The sequence below is a fragment of the Gossypium hirsutum genome, chromosome D09 (assembly GCF_007990345.1).
Source record: "Gossypium hirsutum isolate 1008001.06 chromosome D09, Gossypium_hirsutum_v2.1, whole genome shotgun sequence".
Lineage (NCBI taxonomy): Eukaryota > Viridiplantae > Streptophyta > Magnoliopsida > Malvales > Malvaceae > Gossypium > Gossypium hirsutum.
In genome coordinates, this window is record NC_053445.1 from 42542529 (window position 1) to 42565078 (window position 22550).

At 32.1% G+C, this 22550-nt stretch overlaps 1 protein-coding gene across 1 annotated transcript; it reads right to left on the reverse strand.

The window, feature by feature from the left end:
* Positions 1 to 16905: 16905 nt before the first annotated feature.
* LOC107891244 (30S ribosomal protein S9, mitochondrial) lies at positions 16906 to 19699 on the reverse strand. The gene is given in 5 exon segments (XM_016815971.2): positions 16906 to 17465; positions 17631 to 17711; positions 18418 to 18714; positions 18717 to 18857; positions 19193 to 19699. Coding segments are annotated over 5 exon segments (1113 nt in total). The 5' UTR covers positions 19695 to 19699; the 3' UTR covers positions 16906 to 17373.
* Positions 19700 to 22550: the final 2851 nt, after the last annotated feature.

Below are 22550 nucleotides of genomic sequence, written 5' to 3' on the forward strand. Positions count from 1 at the left end.
AAATCTAATCTCATTTAATGATTCTAACTTCCCAGACACACCAATCTTTAAAGTGGTCACATTCGACCCATGCCCTAATCTCGGCCAAAGATTAAACTCTACAGAAAGGTAATCATGAGACAAGGGGCATACTTCAGGCCCTCATTGATGAGTGTTCATCATATCTATATTTTTAGGCCCTTTTTACTTGGTTTTTGGTTGATTCTTTGTAACACCTTATACTCGACTCAATCATTCGGTCTAAGCTACAATATGTCACATTCGTTGCCAAAGTTTTTAGTCTCTAATGTGCAAAATGAACAATTAAGCTTTACATTTTATTCCAATTGAAATTTCATGACAATTTTATATTTTTATTCAATTTAGTCCCTAATGTACGAAATTAACAATTAAGCTTTACAATTTAGTCATTTTCTCTAACTAAGCTTAAAATCTATCAATTTCACAGCTAATTCTTGAATAAATCAACAATAGAAACTTTTTAAAACTTTAACATTTTAACAAATTGATACTTGGGCTAACTAAACTAAGCTCCCATGATAAAAAAAATCTATAAAAATTACATGAAAAAAGCTTTGTTACCTTAGTAGATTTTAGATGACCAAATGATAGCTAGAACAAAAATGGAGTTTCTTTCTTTCTTTCTTTTCTATTTGGTGTACGGTGGAAGAAGATGGATGTTTTCATCTTTCTTCCCACTTATTAACTATATATATTATAATTAACATTTACTTAAGTTAATTAATTATGATTATCAACTAAATTTATATTTATTTATTAATCTAAATTTTAACTATTTAATAGTCATCATCATCATTACCCACTATTAACATAAAGAACAATGGTTTAGTGTCGCGGGCCAAAGTGCAAAGCTTGTGACCATGGCACAAGATGCACCCCATGGAGGTCTATCGATTAAATGGGGATCATTTAGCCCACGAGAACTGGCCCGATTCAAAGAATTGTTAAAGAAGCCTGGGTGGCCCAATGATAAAGATATGGCAACATAAGCTATCTTGGTAAATATGGGAACTAATCTTAGAAGATTGATAGGAATCATATCTTGTAAATATTAGATTTGATTTGATATAATGTAATCTTGTAAATCCCTAAAATCAAAGGATAGACTAATCTCGTCCGTCGATGTAACTTAATCTAGACTGTAAGTTTTAGGGGAGCTCAACTATAAATAGAGAGCCTCCCCCTTACTTGTAAATCATCCATTGTAACTTGAATTCTTAAGAGTAATAGAATTTTTGGAGAGCATTTACTCAAACACCTCTCATGTATTCTTTCTGTGGTTTTCTGTTGTTCTTTTATAACTTCTTTTGGCAAAATTGCTTCCGCTATACAAATTGGTACCTTGGAGGAATTCTAAAGGAATCCTCACTTGTGGTGTTTAGGCTGACTTAGACGAGTTTAGAACGAATGGATCATCTAAGGTCACACGGATCGCGAGACGAAAGATCTAGCCCCGTGACATTAGTAACTATTTAAGTTCTTTGGATAATTGTTATCTAAATCCTCAAGTTTGTTCCTAATTAAAACTCTATAGTGATTGGATTTTTATAATTTAGTCTCTGGGTCTTAGTTAATCACATTTTTGGCTAAATTATTTAATTGAATTTCAATTCATCTATACGCTAACTCCATAAATATCTCTATTTAATATTTACAGACTCAGTATATAGAAACGAATTTTTGAAAATACAATTTTCGACACCACTGAATTTTGAGTTGTTACTTTCTTAAATAAAAAGTTATGCATTTAAAGTTGTTTAGTGTAGTTTTCATTTTTTTGCATCATATTTATATTTTATAAATTTTTAGTAGTTTTTAGGTTTATTTTATATTTTTTATTTAATTAAAATTTTATAAGAGTTATATGGCTCTTTAGTAGCTTAAACTAAGCTTAAGATGTAGGCTCGAGCCCAAACGAAGGTAAAACAAGCGAAAAACTATCATAATGAAGGAAATGTGTACTGCAGCATGCTATTTTACATGCCACGGTGTGCTGGAGCTCAAATTGTGTATGCCACGACACCAAGCCCTTCCTACTTTTGTATTTTAGTGATAACTTTAGCTATAGATGTCCATTTTGGGACCATAATATACTAGAAAATAGGTAATTTTGTGCTCTACATGTCTGTGCTAGAATTCATCCCAAATAGCACTCTAAGGGGTCCAAAAACGGCCTCAAAGTCTGATGGGCAAAAGCAAAAAAAAAATTCTCATTAATTAAGGGAGTTTTTGGATATTTATGATACTTCACACCCAAGTATAAGTTGTAAGCCTAAGAGAGCCTGGTAAACACTTATAAATAGGATAGTTTAGGTTAGTTTTTGGAGGATTGATTAATTGCATTACTTTCTTTTTAGGCTTTTTAGTTTTTGAGTCGTCAAAACTCTTTTGTTTTCTATTTAGTTTTTTGTTTCTTTCCAAGAGTGATTGCTTAGAGAATTATTTGTGGAGATTCAACCAAATCATGGATTTGATTATTGAAGATCCTTGCACTTCAATTGAACAAGATTTCTTTTTTCCTTTTTTTTTAATGTATTCATTTGTGCTTATTATGTTATTGTTTATCTTTTGCCTTGATTTGAACTTCATGATGTGCTAATTCTTTTTAAATGTTTGAGAAATTGTATGTTAATGGGTTAGTAATTAGAATAGATTGAAGATAGGTTTAGATTATAACCAGATTAATTGTTCTATTCGTTCTTCATAATTAACCTAAGCGACAGTTAGGCTGAATAATAATATGGGGGAGAGTTAAACAACGAGAGTGCTTGCTTAACCTTAGCGATCTAGTTAAATAATTATCTAAATCCACTAATATATGCATCAACTATTTGGAGTGCCTATAATATATACACTAACTTAGACAATGAGGGTTGATGAGAATGATGCTTTAAGATTTAGTTAATTCTTATAAGACATACACCAATGTAGGGTTCTCTTAACCCGCGTAAGTTATACACCAACACAGATGCCTGCATTTTAAGATCATCTTAGTTATAAACCCTAAGTCTCTTTAATAACTAAAATAGATTATTAAATCCTAATAATCGAAGATTTCTTAATATTACTTTTTGCAATTGTTCATAGCAATTACTTGCGAGTTTTATTGTTATCATTAGTTAGATTTGTTTTAATATTATTGTTCTTTTATCTATTTAGCTAATCTTGTTAATATTTTAATTTTTTATTTAGTTAATTTAACTAATTAATTAGAGTTTTATATTTGTTGGTTACTAATCTCTCTTAGGCTTAAGTCTTGGAATATTTTTTTCAACGAAAATATTAAATTGTAATTTATTACTTGACAATGATCTTGTATACTAGCGAGTCATAAAGGAAGTGGCAAAAGAATCTTTTGAGCTAAAAATATTTATTTTATTGTTGTTTATTTATATACACATTGCTAATGATCACTTCTCCATTTATAAATACTTTATCCTCCAAGAAAAATGGGATAAGCAAGAACAAAGGACGAAAACTTAGCTCGAGTGTAACCTTGACCTTCTAAAACCATCGAGTCTAGTAACTCTCCAAACCATCTATAGTGTGAATTGTTCTCATTTTAGTGGCTATCCATACCTCATACGATGTGAACTACCCTCATTGTATTATTCGACATATTGTGTTACTTAATTGTTATATTAAAAATAAGATGAATATTTGTTTTATTGTTATTTATCGTTATAATAAAAATATTTATTTTATTGATATTTATTTATATACACTTTGCTCGCGATCACTTCTCCACCTATAAATACCTCATCCTCCAAAAAAAATGGGCTAAGCAATAAGAAAGTACAAAAATGTAGCTCGAGTATAACCTCGACCTTCTAAAACCACCAAATCTAGCGACTGTCCACACCATCTATAGTGTGAACCGCTCCCATTTTAGCAGCTCTCCACACCTCATATGATGTGAACTACTCCCATTGTATTATTCGACATCTTGTGTAACTTAATTGTTATCATAATAAAAAAAGATGAATATTTGATACATTGTCGGGGCATAAAATCTCATGCACCATCAGTTAATAATAAGATGTCACATCGTCATTGGTGTAAAATAAAATAAAAATTGAAGGGCTTTAAAATAAATTTAATTTAAAATTAAATATTAATCATACTTATTAAACATAAAAATTAAAAAAACCATCAAATCCAAAATTTGAAGCCCTAAACCCAACATTAAAAAACTAAAACCTTAAACCTAAAATCTGAAACTCAAAACTTAAAACTCAAAACTTAAAAAAGAGGCAAAATTATAATTAAGATTTAATTATGTTTAAATAAAGTTAATAATATTTATTTTCTAGACCTTTAATTTTTTTTACACTAACTATCGCTAATGATGTATTATTTTATTATTAACCAGTGGCAGAGCCACATCAACTATTGTGGGGTCAATTACATATAATTCTTTAAAAGATTATAAAATTGGTGTATTGACCCAAAAAAAATTTGAAAATGGTCTAACAAAATTTTGTAAAAAAAATTATTTTATATGAAAGTAAATGGATATCTCTCCACCCACTAAAACCCCAAAATCCATATTTGTTTTTTTTTTCTTCAAACATTCATTACTTTTCTTTCAATTTGCGCTCATTTTCTCACCGTCTCTAAATTTTTTACAAGATAGGTATTCAATCTTTCGATGCTTTCAAATGAGTCTCTAATTTGGTAACAATTTTTTTTTCTTTTCAAGCTTTATTGATTAATCTCTAGAAAATTAGGATTTTAGCTTTTCTTGTGATGATTAGGATTATTATGAAAGATTTTGTAACACCCCTAACCCATATTCATCGCCGGAATAGGGTTACAGAGTATTACTGAAAATATACAGAACATATACAGTTAATTTATATCATTTACTATTCATGTCCGAAATCAAGCATATTCAATCATATTGTCCCTTAAATGGACCCTCGAGGCCCAATGTATGCGTTAGAAGCAAGTCAGGACTGAATCGGGAACTCAGAGAATATTTTGCTAAATTTCAAAATTTTTCCTTAGGTGCAGGGCACACACGCCCGTATGGCTAGGCCGTGTGGCTCACACAGCCAAATGACACGCCCGTGTCCCAAGCTGTGTAGGCATTCGATGTGAGGCACACGGCTGTGTCCTAGCCCATGTCCAATTTAGGGGGTATACTGACTTGGTCACACAGCCGAGCCACACGCCCGTGTGCTAGGCCATGTGAGCATACTGACTTGTATAATTAAGATACAGGGTTCACACGGCCAAGTCACACCCCCATGTGTCAGGCCGTGTGACACATACGGATGGGACACACGCACGTGTCTCTGTCCGTGTGAGCAATTCGAAGCATTTTGTTTCTCAATTTTCAAGGTGCACGGGACACACGGCCGAAACACAAGCCCATGTGCTAAGTCGTGTGTCACACACAGTTGAGACACACGTTTGTGTCTCTACCCGTGTGGACAAAATAATACCATTTCCAAGCCTTATTTTTCACTCAAACTTATCATCCATCTACATCAACATTTTAACATATTCACAAGTCAATTCATAGCACTCAAACCAAGCCAAAATCTAAGTCTTATACATGATATATCATGACATTTATTTAAACATCCAACTTACCAAATTGATCAAATACTCACTCAAGCATATTTATATCTACTGCATCAATCCAATAAATCCAAGAATACACATATACCAACAATACATAGTCTCATACTTATATACCTCAAATTATGCCATCATTAACCATTCCAATGGCTAATTACAACCAAAACATTTTATCGTTTGACCTAACTTAGCTTATACATGCTATACCAAAAGTAATTTCATTAATTATACCAAAATAAGCTGAAGGATAGTGTGATCTTGCTCCGACCCGCTTCCAACCTTTTTGAGCTTCCGAGTACTATAAAATAGGGAAAATAAAACAAAGTAAGCATTTGACGCTTAGTAAGTTCGCATAACTGGAAATTTAACTTACCATTCATTTCCATTAAAGTAAACATACAAAATGCATCCAAGAAATTTGGCTAATAGCCTAACACCCAACTTCATCAAACATATTAGTCATTGTAATTCACATAATTGTCAAGAAACATGAATGAGCTTATCATGTAATAACTTTCATATACATATACTTTTCTATCATATTTCCATATATCATGTACATTTTCATAACAAATCATCACAAGTTCAGTTTAGCCCATGTAAGAACTTTTCCCGTTGAATTTATTTGAAATATTGATGGACACACATGTAGTACACTTAAAGTGTACAAAACTGTAATATGTCAATTCATATTCAAGGGTACTCATTAGAGCACATAATAAAGATGCACTTCTCGATCCATATAGTAGGAAATCATGTGAGCCATGTAACATGAAACTTATCCGGGCTATAACAGGAAACTCATAAGAGTTTGAAACAGAAAGCTCATGTGAGCTTAACGGGTAACTTCGAAGAGCTATTATCAGGAAGCTTCAAATAGTCATATATCAAGAAGTTCAAGCGAGCCATAACGGGTAGCTCATGAAGAGCCATATATCGGGACGCTCATAAAGAGATGTGGTATGTCCGCAATACATGCATGATCAATACCGATCATATAACAGAATGCTCACAAAGAGCTACGGTATATCCGCAACACGTGCAAGATCAATACAGATTGGGATGCTCGCAGGAACCATATAACAGGAAGCTCGAGAGGGCTTATAACAGGATGCTTCTTCGAGCTATGGTGTGTCCACAACATATGCAGGGCCACAACCAATACGGGAAATCCTGTATCCATCGAATTTTATTATTCAAACGGGATTTAACATTTATCAAGCTTTGTTGAATATGTAGTCAATTTCATACATATAGCAATTACACAATTCATATGTCCAACATTAAATTCAATTATATAAATATACACACAATTTTGTTACACGAACTTACCCCGACACTTGCTCGTATACGAAAATCTACTAACCCGACATTTTTTCTTTACATCTTTTCAATTTAGTCCCTAAATCACAATTTCATGAAAATTTCCTTTACAAAAGTTGTTTATCTATCAACAACCTTTCATTTTCTACCATGAATTTCAAAATTTTAGCATACTCATCCATGGCAAAAACTTTGATAACTTTGCAAATTAATCCCCAAATTAACTAGATTAGGTTATTACGATCTCAGAATATAAAAATTACTAAAAACGGGACAAGATTACTTACCCAATTAAGCTTGCTTGAATTTCTTTCTCTTAGCTATGGTTTTCATAGAAAATTTGGGGAAGATGATGAAATAAGATGATATTAGATTATTATCATCTTTAATTATTTCAATTTCCAATTTCATCTTTTTCTTTTCTTGAATTTCCATGGATGAGTCACTATAATTATCTACTAACTCCATTTAATGGTTTAATTGCCATATAAGGACCTCAAGTTTTGAATTCCATAGCTATTTGCTACCTATAACTACTAGAACTCAACTTTTGCATTTTATGCAATTTGGTCCTTTTATCAATTAAACATATAATAAGTAATTTTTTTCCTAACGAAATTTTTATACGTCATTCCTATCATAATGCAGACCATGCAATACTATTAAAATAATTTTCTTTCTAACTCGGATTTGTGGTCCCAAAACCACTGTTCCGATTTAACTGAAAATGGGCTGTTACAGATTTAGTTTTTTTATTTATTAAATGATTTTGGGATATTTATTTGTATGAGATTCAAAACATTGTAATTGAGTATAATTTTTAGAGGTTGATTAATACAAATTCTTAAAAAAATTAGGATTGATTGTATTTATAATATTGGATTTCTTGACTATTAATAAGAAATTTAGCATTTTTAATTAGAATTTGTTGTTGCTAGTGTGATTATTGTGAATCTTGTATTTGAAAATTTGATATATTGAATTTTCATGACACCAAAAAGTACTTAAGTGTGATTTTTATTTTTACCACCCAAAATTACTAGTTATATGTTAGCTTCAAGAATACATTTATGTGTCTAAGGTTTAGATTTATTTGTTCTAAATATTTAACAAAAATAAAAAAAAATATTTTTAAAAAATCTACTAATAAAATAGAAAAAGAACCAAAAAATTAATGCATTAATTTATATAACTTTTATAAACATTTTAATTTTTAAAAAGTTGACTCACAATCCATTTTTTTTTTAACTTCACCCCGTTATTAATTAATGGTACACATTAAATATTAATCAGAAAAATATTTTAAATTTATATAAAAATTTAATTCTATCTTGTCAAACACCTAACATCCATCTTAATCAAACAAACATGCACACTCACATGACAACCATCATTCTAACTCTCAATTACCCAAAATATTTTTATTTTTTTATATAATCTTACATTCAATCAATTAAAAAAAAAGGTACATATTGCATATTTATATTATGTCACCAGTTTACTACCTTAGACTGAGAAGCTACGTTAATTAATGTTCTAATACATTATTGGTTTAATGTAAGATTACTATATTAGTAATAAAAATCTTTGATTCTTCAAAACTGGAGTGATTTAATATTTACCAATTTTAAAAGTGAGTAACTAAGGACTATTAAGTGTGACGTTAATATCTTCTGTCAATTATACATACGTTTGATCGGTATGATAACATGTTTAGTCTTCGATGTTTACATATTTTGTCATTTTGACATTAATTATGATAAATTCAGCCTCAACGCTTACACAAATATTGTGAGATAAGTTTGTTAAATTAGGATAAATTGACAGAATGTATAAACTCTAATGGCTAAATTTATAATCATGTATAATTGTCTTTAGTGGCTCACTTTCGAAATTAATAGAAATTAAATTAGTAAAATTAAATAATATAGGTTTTGATTTTGAGGTTACCAAACAACATTTGTTTTCTTAGCATATTTTAATTAAATTAGTTTTATATAAGAAACCTTCAAATGTTAATTTAATAGGCAGATTTTAAATCGTTTTCTTAATGCTTGCTTCTTTAATCTTTTTCTTTACATTGACTTCTTATCAGAGTTAGAATGTCAATGTTAGATTTGAGTACTCATTCATTTTCCTAACTATGAAATTTCAATTCATTTAATAAATAAAGAAAAACTTGCCCCTTTTCAATCTCTTACCTAAAATGAATCACGTTGGCATAACATTTATATATATAGATTATCAAAATTTATTTTTCAAAAATAATATTTTTTATTTTTATTTCAATTAGTTTAATAATGATACAAGCACCAACTAGTGTATAAAAATGAACAAAGTGGTAAGAGAAGGCCAGCAAATACACAGATGTAAAAGACAAGGCAACGTTATCAATTATTATGCAAATGTTTGATAGCAATTATTGAAATAAAACCATATACAATAATGTTTATATTTGGAGAATACGGCAGCTGCCATGACAGTATACAAGCCTGTAAGTTAAACCTACTGTAGCAGTGGTTGGTTGATTGAACTAACATGATAATAAAACCTTAATTTGCTTCCACCTACTGTCTTACAATCATTATCATTCTCTATTAAGAAAAAGAAAACCTATTAAGGAAAAATGTAGATATATATGTTTCATACATATTCAACATGGATTATTAAAGAAACCAAATATGTGCAACTAAAACTTAGAAAACAAAACCAAATGACATCACAACATATTTAAAAAAAAAACCTAAACAAAACCAATAGGGATGGACAGCACCAATCTTCCATGGTTCCAGTCCAACAAACAAGCAGACATAGCAACTAAACTAATGACCCACAAAGCATCTTTGTCCTCTTACAAAATGTTTCCACCATAATTTCTTAACAAATGTTTCGAAACCCCACTGCTTTACATTTTTCTTTAACCAATCCTAAAAACTCTTTATAAAACAGTTACAATATCATCTTAGCGTATCGAAAATCAATTATTCATAATTCCATTTATCATTTAATTATCACATTTCTAACTTTTTCTTAATGATAAAATTACACATTTAACCCCTTTAAAAAAATTATTTATTTTTAGCTCCTAAAACAGTTTTTTTTTGGCTTCGCCATTCAAACCTCCTATAGAGCGCTGCTCTTTTTTCTTAGGACATTACCATCATAATTGAAGATACTATACAGTCTTCTCTAGTGACTGTTTCAAGGTATACTATTAACAAAGTTAGAGAAAATTTTAGTTGAAGGGATAGCCGTAGATGCTGTTGACGCATCATTACATGAAAGTATAAGGAATAGAGATATACAGTTGTTGATGTAGGGTTGTAGAAAGGGAGAAAATTCTGAGGGATGTTGAAGGGAGGAAGAGGATTTTGTTTTCTCTTGGTAAGTGGGAGTGTAGATATAGATACATGATCTCTAGACAGGTGATGATCAGCCAACACTCAAGAGATGAGTTATAGGACTCTACTTGCACATGTGCTAAGATTCAATTCCTAAGCCATGTGTCTTCTCGCAAACCTTCTTATCTGCATGATGATGTATCAATGTATTTTGCAAGCGTCAAATGGTACATGGTAAGGTTCCTTTTATTGAAGCAAGGCAAAACGAGATGTAGGGTACATAAACCCCCCTTCAAGTTGAAGAGAATGTTATGAAGTCACCTTCTCCAACATTATATATATTATTTGAAAGGCTTGAGGTTCCATCTAAATATAATTAAGCATGGTAATTTATTTAAATATTGGCAGTGCTTTGTTGTCAGGAAGGTGTGTTGAGTGTTTGTATAGATAATAGTTAGGCTAATGAAGAGTTGCACATGTGGCTGACAAGTGTTGGGGTTTTCAAAAAGTCACACGTGTGAGTACGAAAGGAGAGCGTTGCTTAGTCGTTTTAATGTCAGCTTTGAATTTATTGCTAGGGACACGTGTCATTTTCTGATTAGTCGAATGAAACAACAGACGGATGGTGGTGTTTTGGAAACGTTGTGCAAAGGGTATAAATGGGTATGTGGGGCATTAAGAGAAAAAATTCACTTGGCTTTTCTTGATAGGTTTTTTTTTACTGATCTTTTCTGATGCATTTTTGCTTGCTGAAGGGTTTACTAGTTCAGGGAATTTGATCTTCTTAAGTATTCTATTGCATTTGTCTTTGTTTTCTCGTCACTTTTGCTTGCAATTTGGTAGAAACATAGGGCTGCTTAGGTTTTTAGGGTTTTTAGTTTTGGGTGCTTCTAGTATATTTTTAGGGTTTCAAATTTGCAAGTTTGGAGTGCTTTGTGAATTTGTAAATAAAATGGTTAGTGGAAAAAGGAGTGAGCCTGAGATGTTGGTAGGATAGGTAGAGTTAGAAGTAGTGTGAGAAAGAAAAAAAGAAGACGTAACACAAAGATGTCCATATCCCTATTGAAGGAGATATTGTCCAATGCCATTTCAATTTTAGTTTTATAAATAGCATTGCAACACTCCTTACTCGAGTTCATAATTAAATTTGAGTAAAATAGGTCACATTTTTAAATCAATTACTTCATCAAAGCTTAAATTATTCATTTCTGTTTCATTCACTTATTTAAAGTTATTTAAATGTTCTTATATTATTTCTATACTTTCCTTATGACCTGGTTTCGAATGGATGTAGTTTGGAGTCTTTTTTTTAAAGCAAAATGAGAAAATCTACGGTCATGACCTACATGTCTCATGATAAAAATTTACATATCTCAAGACATTACTCTAGTATTGTAGCAATTTTGGTTCAAAATTTGCCTGTCTTAGGACAAAAATGCATGTCCCCAGACCTGGCCATGGGGCTGTAGTATTTTAGATTCAAAATTAACTTGTATCGAGACTTTGACTCTTATGTCTCGAGACTTGGAACAGGGGTACCACAAATCAAGTTGTAAACATTTCAAAAATAATATCTAAACATCCTTATAATTTCATTTTCATACATTATTGGTCACTTTTCAAACTTCAAATTTTACTAAAGGCCAATCTAATCTTCACATTTCATTTTAACTTCTCATACATATTAGTAATTCCATCTCTTATGTCAACTTCTTAGCATTACAATTCATCTATTATTTTTCTTCCTCCTCTCTATTCCACATCCTATATGTACATGTATATATATACATATATATGACAATCTTTAGCTTTTAGTAGAGCATGCCAATATGTAATATTATTTTTTTTCACTAATTGCATGTGTACTCTTAATAAGATTGTCTACTTGAGTAGCAGTCACTAAAGTATTTATATCTTGGTCTACAGAAATCAAAATTAAGATCTACTTGTTTTTTAAACTAGGCTCAATGAACTTTTTACCATAAAAATTTCAGAATTTAGTACAAAGTAGATCAATACCAGTTTTTCTTCAAATCTTCCCTCATCCTATTGCTAAGCAACTATATGGCCCTTTTCCACTAAATTTTTTTTTACAGAATTTGTAACACTTCTTACCCGTTTCAGACGAACGGTATAGATGGGAGATACCGCCGAAACATGTATAAGTAAGAATCTTTGAATTATTTAAGGATGAAAAGTTTAAAACATTTTTATAAATTAATAAAAATATGTTTTAAAGAAATTTAAAAGTAACTTAAAATCATTTATGATTTATTTAGGGTTAAGTGGAAGTGATCAAAACTCAAAACAAGTTTCAAAATATCAAAACAACTTAAAATAGTGCAATGCTAAAAATAAGTGCCACTACTCGACAAGATTTATTAAGTAGTGAAATCGCAACAAGTTTCAAAAAGTTAAAATAACTTAAAATAGTGCAATGTTAAAAATAAATGCCACTTCTCGACAAGATTTATTAAATAGTGAAATCACAACATAAATTATGCGATGTTACAATTTAGCAATTCCATAATCGCAATGTCAAATGTTAGTTTTAACATCCAAATTTTCTTTAAGCATTCAAGAATAATAAACCAAGTAAAACTTTATTAATAATACACAATTAATCTAACAATTGGGCTATTTATATCTATTATCTTTTAACAAAATTTCAACAAAAATTATAAAAGAACTTACCTTTTTCCTTAACAATGTTCGACAATGGTGGAAGCACCTAAACTTTCCTTTCTTTCTTGATTTTTTTCATAGTCGAATGTAGAAGGAAGAAAAGAGAAACATCTATTCTCTTTCGTTCCACTAACATCTTAATATACTAAATTTTTAATTAACTAAAATCAATGGTTATTATGCCTTAAGATTAATTTATGGTGGGATCCAACGGTTGACAAGGTTGATGGCCACTTATCCATTCTTTATGTTGGATTAATTGCCCTTTGTTTCTAGGTTTAATTACTTAATTATACCTTGAGGGAACGGTGACTATGAGGAATGTTTTCCTTTATTTCTTGAAAGGAAAAAGCCCGTTTAGGTGTGGATCAAGGAGATGTTGCGGGGTTATCCTGACGATGGGAAAAGGCTGGCAAATATTATAGCTTGGCCAGCTGATGAGATTAGTAAAATATTACTCGGAAAGATTTCTTTAGCATTTTTTTTTAAGTGTCCTAGATGTACCTGGAATATAGAGTTTGATAAGGTAGTGATGGAGTTTCAAAAGCAACTTCCATTATACTGGGTGAGGTTGATGATAGTGCTCACATTCTTCTTACCAGTTATGTAGCCACCAAAGAAATGACTACTACTAGTAAAGGAGGGAAATTCCAAAACCTCGGTGATAAATATTTCTTCATCAGCTTGAAATATAATATCCTTCGAGGGGAGAATTTTCAAATTGCAATATTTTTGTTGCCCCTAATAGTTCAAGTGATTGTTCTGATTTGTGCAATTTATTTACTTTTTGTGTTGTTTGGACACATTTTCGATTTTACAAGTGTTTCAATAGTAGAAAGTACGGACTTCAACGATCTTTCCATAAGTGAGATGTTTGGGAGAAATAGGAGGTGTGTTTCTTCATCCACAACCTCGCAAGATATAGAAAAGTATTGTTGGAAAGGAAAAGGAATGAAAAGAAGAAAATATAACCAAGAATATAAAAAGGTGGTGTTTCTAAGAGCAAGGAGGTAGCCCACAGCCCAGCAGTCACAAAATCGCGCTAAGACTGCAAGGTCTTTTCCTATTGCTACTGTTAGCAGGACCATCGCGATGCCCAACCTTCTCACTCATCTTCCCCTGTTATTACCCTTACTACTACCATGTTATGTTACCTCCTCCATCATTAGGAAGACATATTCAACCAGGAAATAGTTTTCTTGGTGCACAAAAAGGCCAACGGTTTAGAGATCAAACTTATTTCAGGTATTGTGACTTTGTTCTAGAACCAAATATCCTCTTTGTGTGGAGAAGGTTGTTGTAAACACTGAGGTTTAAGAATTGTTTTTTTTAAACGAAAATAAAACACAAAAAACACATTTTCTCTAACCAAACTGATCTTTAGTATTCAATGAATTCAAGCTAAAATTTATTTTTATCTTTACAATCAATACATCCAAATAATTACCATCATAATTGATCACAAAAACCATAATAAATTTAAAAAATAGCTCACATATATTAAAACTAAGAAACAGTTCTTCCGTATGCTTCTAACCACTAAGCCATTAATTATTTTTCTTCACAATATAACCAAGTGAGGATTTTTTTTTAATTTTAAAATGTCAAATTTAATAGAAAAATTATAATGATGTTAATAATTGGACTTGAAATTTTAACTCTACCTCCTAAGGTGAAGGATTTCACGTGGAGGTGCATGAGAAAATTTATTCCATGCAAGGCTTGCTTATTGCTAAGGGAGTTGTTTTGAATCCGAGCTGCAACAGGTGTGGGGAGGAGGAAAGTCTCAAACATGTTTTCCGTGATTGCGCTACGGTTTGTGAGGTGTAGGATCGTGCCAGCTTCGGATGTTGCATGGATCGATGCCTAGCCTAATTGAAACGGCACTGCTGAGACCTGATAGTGGTTGTTCTAGTCGTTTTTTTACCTTGTCGTAGTCACTCTAGTATTTTAGAAATATGATAGTATGGAAATCAAAAGATGTGCCTGCAAACGCTTTGCTGCACAATTGGAACTATGCTCCGCGTCTCTTTGCTCGACTGCACGTTGTTTACACAAATGGAGCTGATGGTCGTAGCCAATGGATCCAACCTCCAAAGGGGACGCTGAAATGTAATACAAACGCAGCTGTTTTTCAGAAGGCGAATATGACTACGTGGGTTGCGATGTTCAGGGATTCGATTGGCTCTTTTGTCGGATGTTGTTTTGGTTTTGGGGATGGGTGCATGAAGGCCAACATGGTTGAGGCTTTAGCGGTTCGTGAAGCGCCTTCATGGCTGAAAGACAAGATAATCGCTGCTATCATCATGGAAACGAATTGCCCTACAGTTATAGAAGCTTGTACTAATCCGGCAGAAGATGACTCTGAAATGGGTATTGGATCGTGATTGTTTTAACTCAAGGCAATTTTTTGATTCTTTGTTTTCTCAATGGACACGTAGGATAGGGTGGCTCACAACCTTGCTCAAGTAGCTCTATTACGTGCTAAAGTTGTATTTCGAATAGTCATTTGATGGTATCAAACAAAGCTAGGGGTGAACATTCGATCGAATCGAATCGAAAATTTTCGAGTTAATCGAGTTTTCGAATCTCATTTTATCATCCTAACTTTATTTGAAGTTTTCTCGAATCAAGTCGAGTGAGATAAAATTCGAATTGAATCGAATATATTTGTTCGAGTTAAATTTTAAAAAATATCTTTGGGTCCTTGTAACCATTGCCACCCATCGTGTAATAAAATTTGTCCACCTTAATCAATTTTTTATTAACTTTCATCACCTCATAATTTATTTATTAATTTTTTATATATTGGTTAGCTTCTTTGCTTGCTTAATTGTTTCAATTATCTTCAAATTCTTGTCACTATGTATTTTGAAATTAAAAAATATATTAAATGTAAAAATATGATTTTTTAATAAAAGTTATTTTAAAAATAAAATGTAAAATTGATACCAATATAAAATTTTAACACGAATATTTTATGGCATAATTAATAATTTAATTTTAATATAAATATTCAATATGACTAAACAATTCAATAATATAAATAATAAAAAATGTGAAATTTAATTTAATAATATAAATAGTAGATATAAATAAAATTATTACTATTTATTTTTAGTGATTTTTTTAGATAATTTTTATTTTTTATTTGAGAGTAAAGGGTGGGAAGTAAAAGTTTAGGGGAAAAATAAAAAATTTTAGAAATAAAAGTTTGAGGGAATGTAAATAGGAGAAGTAAAATTTTGGAGGGAAAATATTAAAAAAAAATTTGGAGGGGGGAGAGTTTGGGGTAGATGGGAGGTGGGATGGGAAGGGAATAAAATTTTTAGGAGAAAAGTGAGAGGAGTAAAAATTTTGGGAGAAAATAAAAGGTTTTGAGGGTTTTTGAGAGTAAAATTTTGAGAAAAAATAAATGAAAGAGTAAAATTTTAATGGGAAATGAATTTTGGGTAGATTGGGGGTTGGGAGGGGAGAGGAGTAAAAATTTTAGGGAGAAAAGTGGGAAGGAGTAAAAGTTTTGAGGAAAAAGTAAAAAGGTTTAGGAGATTGGGGTAAAAATGTAAAATATTATAGTTTGATATTCGAATTATTCGAATTCGAAAACTCAACTCGATTCGAACTCGAAATTCGAAAAAAAAATTCGAGTTGATTCGAATAACTCGATTCGTTTAACTCGAAATTCGAATTTTTTTTCGATTTTGCTCACCCCTAAACAAAGCTAATGGACATAAAAATAGGTATACGGAGTAAACCAGCCGGCTCGAGCCAATGGTCCTGGCTCTTGGTTGAACTTCTGATCTTTGTTTATCTTGAGTTTTTCCTAAAAAAAATTGAACTTTATAATTTTGCCCAAAAATAATTAATCCAAAGTGAAGCAAAGTATATAATACACGAATACAAAGGTAAGAATACAACATTATATATATGACATGTCCAAAAATCATATATAATGTCAATTATTAACATATCAAATTTTTTATAATACAAAATTCTTGGCAACATGATTATGACTCAATATTATAACATAATATGAATAGTTGCTAAACTTTCCTTCTGAATAATGGCAGACACCTAAAACGGTGCAGCAAGATATGAGTCAATGAGATGCCAACCGGTTTTCCTTCTTTCACCAAAAATAAAAATAAAAATAAAGGGCCTATTTCTCCCTTGTTATACCGGCAATATCTTAAAAGTAATTCTTCCTCAACAAAATCTTCCTAACACTGCTGGCTACTAATCATGTAGGGGAAGCTAGAAATTACAAGCACATCACATAACTAACACCAAACCTTGTGAAAGAAATTATTGCAGCATTGTCAAAATAAAGGTTAGCTTTTCATCCAATGCAAAGAAAACGAGGAAAGAAAAGAAGCCCCTTTGAGGAAAAATCTGAGCAACAAAAAACTGACCATCAACGCTTGACCCATTGGAAGCTCTTCCTTGCTTTTGCCTTCCCTGGCTTTTTCCTTTCAACCACACGTGAATCCCTTGTCAAGAAACCAGCTGGTAGGACACAATTGCTTTTTAGTTATATTACAACCATAAGATCTATATATAATCCCAAAAAGATTACAAATAAAAGACCTCCCCAAACCCTACAGGCAGTCTAATGGAATATAATTGTATATATAAAGATAGACAACTGCAAGATAAAAAAAGAGGAAGTACCGGCTCTAAGGGGAGGACGTAGCTCCGGCTCAAAATTTTGCAAGGCCCTACTGATTCCCAGCTGAATTGCTCCTACTTGACCTGTCATGGAGCAAATAGTCAGCTCTACATATACGGAAGAAAACTAGGAGTCCATTACATTTGACTTGGGCAAAGGGCTTTCACGTTTTAAAATATGATTAAGCTAAGGTAATTGAGGTACATATTAGATATGTTCTCCTTAGGGCATGACATAGAAAGGCTGAACAATTTTTAAGAGTGGCATGAATATATATCATCATAACAGAAGCCTTTAACATACATAGCAAATACATAGACAATCAAATTCAATAACTTGTATTTAATCTGTTTTCAACAGACAGCTCATTCACTACAGGCATAACTTTTTTTTTGCTTGTTCTTCATAAAGTAACCTAAACCCTTCTCTGTCCTTTTTTTTTCTTTCATTACGTCAGATTATTTCTTATTCTGAAGCCTTTCAGTATTACCAGTATGACTGGCTGAATTCAATACGCATGCACATTTTTTTACTACACACACATCATAATAAATAGGTTTTAGCCACAGGATTTATAATAAGTGGAGTGAAATTTAACGACCAGAACGATTTATTCTATTTGTATAGTCAGCTTGATATTAATGATATTGAGGTTATAAGTAAAATGGGAGAACAGATTCAACCTTAAGTGTCAGACAAAATAATTGTGAGACATTGCTATTATAGTTAGTGTTTTTAATGCTTAAGGAAAGAAAGAAAGGAAGTGCAACTCCAATGCCTTAAGCTTACCAGAAAGACCACCTCCTTTAACTGTGCATTTGATGTCCCAAAGGCCCAAGGTCTTGGTCTCTGAGAATGGCCGAAGAAGAGCAGCACGGTGATCAAGCATTGGGAAATAGACATCAAATTCTTTGTCATTGATAATGAACTTCCCATCACCAGGTTCAACCCAAACACGAGCTATACTACATTTCCTTCTCCCAGTCCCATAAGCCCTTCCTTTATCATCTACTTGTCTTACCCTTTCTTTGGCCATCTCCTCCAGCTTCTGGCGTTCCATTTCAGCTCTTGTGGATTTCCTCGTATTCTTTCATAACGCATGTCTTCTATAACACTTAAAGGTGGCAACCCCTCAACCCCTTCCAGATCCTTTAGAGCTATCAAACTGTCAAGCATCGCATCTGTGATACCGGATGCTGCAATAAGGTCACCAAATGCACGATTCGGGCCTACAAAAGGGAATAATCTTCCTGTTAACCCAAAAAGATAATTCAAGTAAAAGAGAAAAAGGTAATCATCTTCTTGACACATAATCAAGAACACCAAACACTAAATTTTTATAAAAAAAAATCTTTTTCTCACTTCTCATCCTACTCTTAATTGTAATAGACAAAAAAAACCCATTCAACACAGCTAAATTTTGCAGCAAATGCAGCACTAAATAATACAAAACTGGCCAAAATAAGCCTTAATTTAATTTTTTGAATACCATAAAAAAACAATACCATAGTAATAAAAGGGATCAAATCTATATAAAAAAAGGGATGAAAAAAAAAAAGCTAGCCTTTAAGTACGGCAGTGAGTTGTTTCTCTTCTTCTTCAAGCTTCTCCCGGTCCTCAACCTCATCAACACCCAAAGCAATACCGGTACCATCAATGGTTAGACCAACATCTTGTACAGCTTCTTCTTTAAAATCAAACACGCCATCATCTTTGTCTTCTTCTCCAAAGCTCCACGCTTTGTCTTCCTCTCCAACCAACCAATCCCCTTCCCCGCTCTTCTTTTGCGATTCATCGGGGAAAGGATTCCCGAATTTGCCGTTAGCTTCTTCGGCAAAATTCCAGGGATTGGAAAATGACTGATCTTTCCTATTGTCATTGTTGTTGGTTGAGAGGAAACGGACGAGGGAAAGTGGATGGTGTTGAGAGAAGGAAGGACATGGCGGGGATTTGGAGGAAAGAAGAGGCAGAAAACGGAAATGGGAAGCTCTGGTGAGGAGACGACAGAACATCATCGTGGAGAAAAAGGCCAAGGGTTTTGGGAGAAAGAGGGGAAGGGTTTTCATTTTCTTGATTTGGGCAGGGTTTTTAGATTCGGCCAGATTTTGAACCCGACCCGGTCCAATAGGAATATCTGTAATTCAGTTAAGCCCAAATGTTGCTGGTACTTGTTATAACTATTTATGACTGGGTAAATGGCACACTCAATTGAGTCATACGTGACAAAAAAATAAATAGATTAAATTATTTCGTTAATTAATGAACCCTGAACAATTCATTTAAATGTAAGCGTACATCTGTCTAAATCTATTTTAAAATATAATTAAATAGAATATCAAAATTAGTGCACAGACTAAGTTGAAAATATTCAACCTAGCCAAATAAACTTTGTAATTTCAATCAAATCCTAAAAATGCAATTATACCAAGGGCCTAAATGTAGTTAGACCATAGTAGAAATTGAGTAGTGGCACCGCTTCTTCTTTGCCACTCATTTCCTTTACTTTAAATTGGTGAGATCTTAACCATTGAATTCTTTTATAATTAATCTCTTTATTTGCTAATGATGTATGTTAAGTGGGGAAAAAAAAGAATGGGGTATTATCATCATTTATTCATCTCCATGGACCGAAAGTAAATAAGAAGAAAGAAAGAAAGAATTGAGTCCTCATCCAAGGCCGTTACTAAGGTGAGTAATTTTATTAGGGGCGTGCAAAATTCAGGTAAAACTAAAAAAATTCGGTTAACCGATCGAATAACTAAATTTGGTCGGTTAATCGAATTTTTTCGGTCGGGGGTTGGTTAATTATTTTTTGATTTTTCGGTTAACGGTTAATTCGGTTCGAAATCGGTCGGTTAACCGAATTTTTTCGGTTTAACTGAAAATTTTAATAAATAAAATTATAATATATAAATAGGCCCACTATTCACCTAAACTCAATCCAAACCCAAGTATTCAAGCCAACCCAATTACCCAACTCAACCCAATCATAAAAATTACAAATAATTTAATAAATAAAAATAAAATTCTAAAACTAAAACTAAAACTAGAGCCTAAAAATAATTTAATTATGTAGTGATTCAATTTGGTTAATTCGGTTAATTCGGGTAATTTGGTTAATTCGGTTAATTCAGGTAATTCGGTTAATTTTTAACCAAAAATAAAAAACATATAATTTTCGGTTAATTCGGTTAACCGACCGATTTAACCGAAAAAATTTCGGTTCGGTTAATTTTTTTTGAAAAAATTTCGGTTCGATTAACGGTTAAAAATTTTGAAAGGTCGGTTAATTCGGTTAATGTTATTTTGGGTCGGTTAACCGAATGAACACCCCTAATTTTTCTATACATTCCTTGTCTCCAAACCTTGGTTTAACTAAACTATTCATTAATTTTAGCCATATGTAAACTAGTTTAAGATGGCATTGTTGAGTTTCATTCAAATAAAGCTTAGAATTTAATAATTAATGAAGATTTAAGCTTAGATCATGTTGGAAATCTAGTGGGAATTGTTGATACAAGCTCGAATCAAGCTTGAATTATTTATTTACTTCTAAGTGTTTTTGGAGACCTAATTGTGAGGATGGGAATCTTGAGGTACCTAGAGAATAGTTTATGAAATTGTTAATACTTAATTTCAAGTATTAGTATGATATACCATGTTGAATTGAATATATACAAGGAATGGTTGATCATTTTTTATATAATTGGCTTGGACCGGTTATGTACACCTAATGCTAAATTGGGCAAACGTGTAATCATGATTGGTGGAATAATTTGATGCATATAAGCTTGATTGTAGATTAGTGCAAGCTAAGTGCGTAGTGGGAATGTTCATTTTAGGTCATTTAGTTTGTTGGTCTCGAGACATTATGGTCATGTCTTGAAACCTCAAGAATAAAAAAGACAATTTCAAGTGTACCTGAGTAGTGGTCTTAAGAAACATTGAACATGTCTCGAGAAAATAATTATCTATTCTCGAAACACCTGAATATCGAACCTAAAAGTCCAAAATAGGTGTAACATCCTCATACCTGACCTACTCGTCGAATATAGTTGGCATGCCATAGGATTGATAAAGTACGAGTTACTTCGACTATATGTTGGTGAGCGTTTGGCGCATTTTCTTTCGGACATTTCAATGAGTACTAGGCAAAACTTTTACTTCGGTTATACTAATGAGCGCTGGGTGCATTATGTTTACTTCAGACATTCCAATGAGGCATTGGGTGCCAATTTGGTGTGTTGGTTAGGATATGTGTATCTATTCGAGTTTGAGTCATGTTAATAGGAGATATAAATTGTGAATTGGTTAAATGATACTCGAAATGATTCAATATTATGAAATTGTACCACATGTACATATATACAATATATGATTATCGATAGCATGTGAAAGACCATGCGAACCAGTTAAACGATCTTGAGGGCCGATTTGGAAAGTTAGAAAATGAATTGATTCGATATCGGAAATAAAAAAGAGGATATGATTGGATGTGTTCAATTGAATAGAAATGTAAACACTAATGACATTGGTATGATACGTGCATCTAGTTTTCTTAATTGAGGCAATGTATAGTTGTTTCCTTTTACATGATTAGTGTTCTTTGTGGTATATATACATATTGGTATATGATTGCGGATTATCATGAATTGTATATGTATTGCTTGATATTTGAATTTGAGATTGAATGTAAGTAATGGATATAAACTTGTATTGCACTAACTTGAATCATGGAAATACCACTGAGTATTATCGCTCAATTTATGGTTTGTTTTCCTATGCGTAGGTATAGGCACATTTTAAGGTTCCAATAAGTGATTCCAGCATCCAACCAGAGATTCTCGACTCAACAATGTTTGTATAATCTCTTTTTTGGTTCATTATATGACATGTACCTAGGTTGGGTCGATTTTGTATAT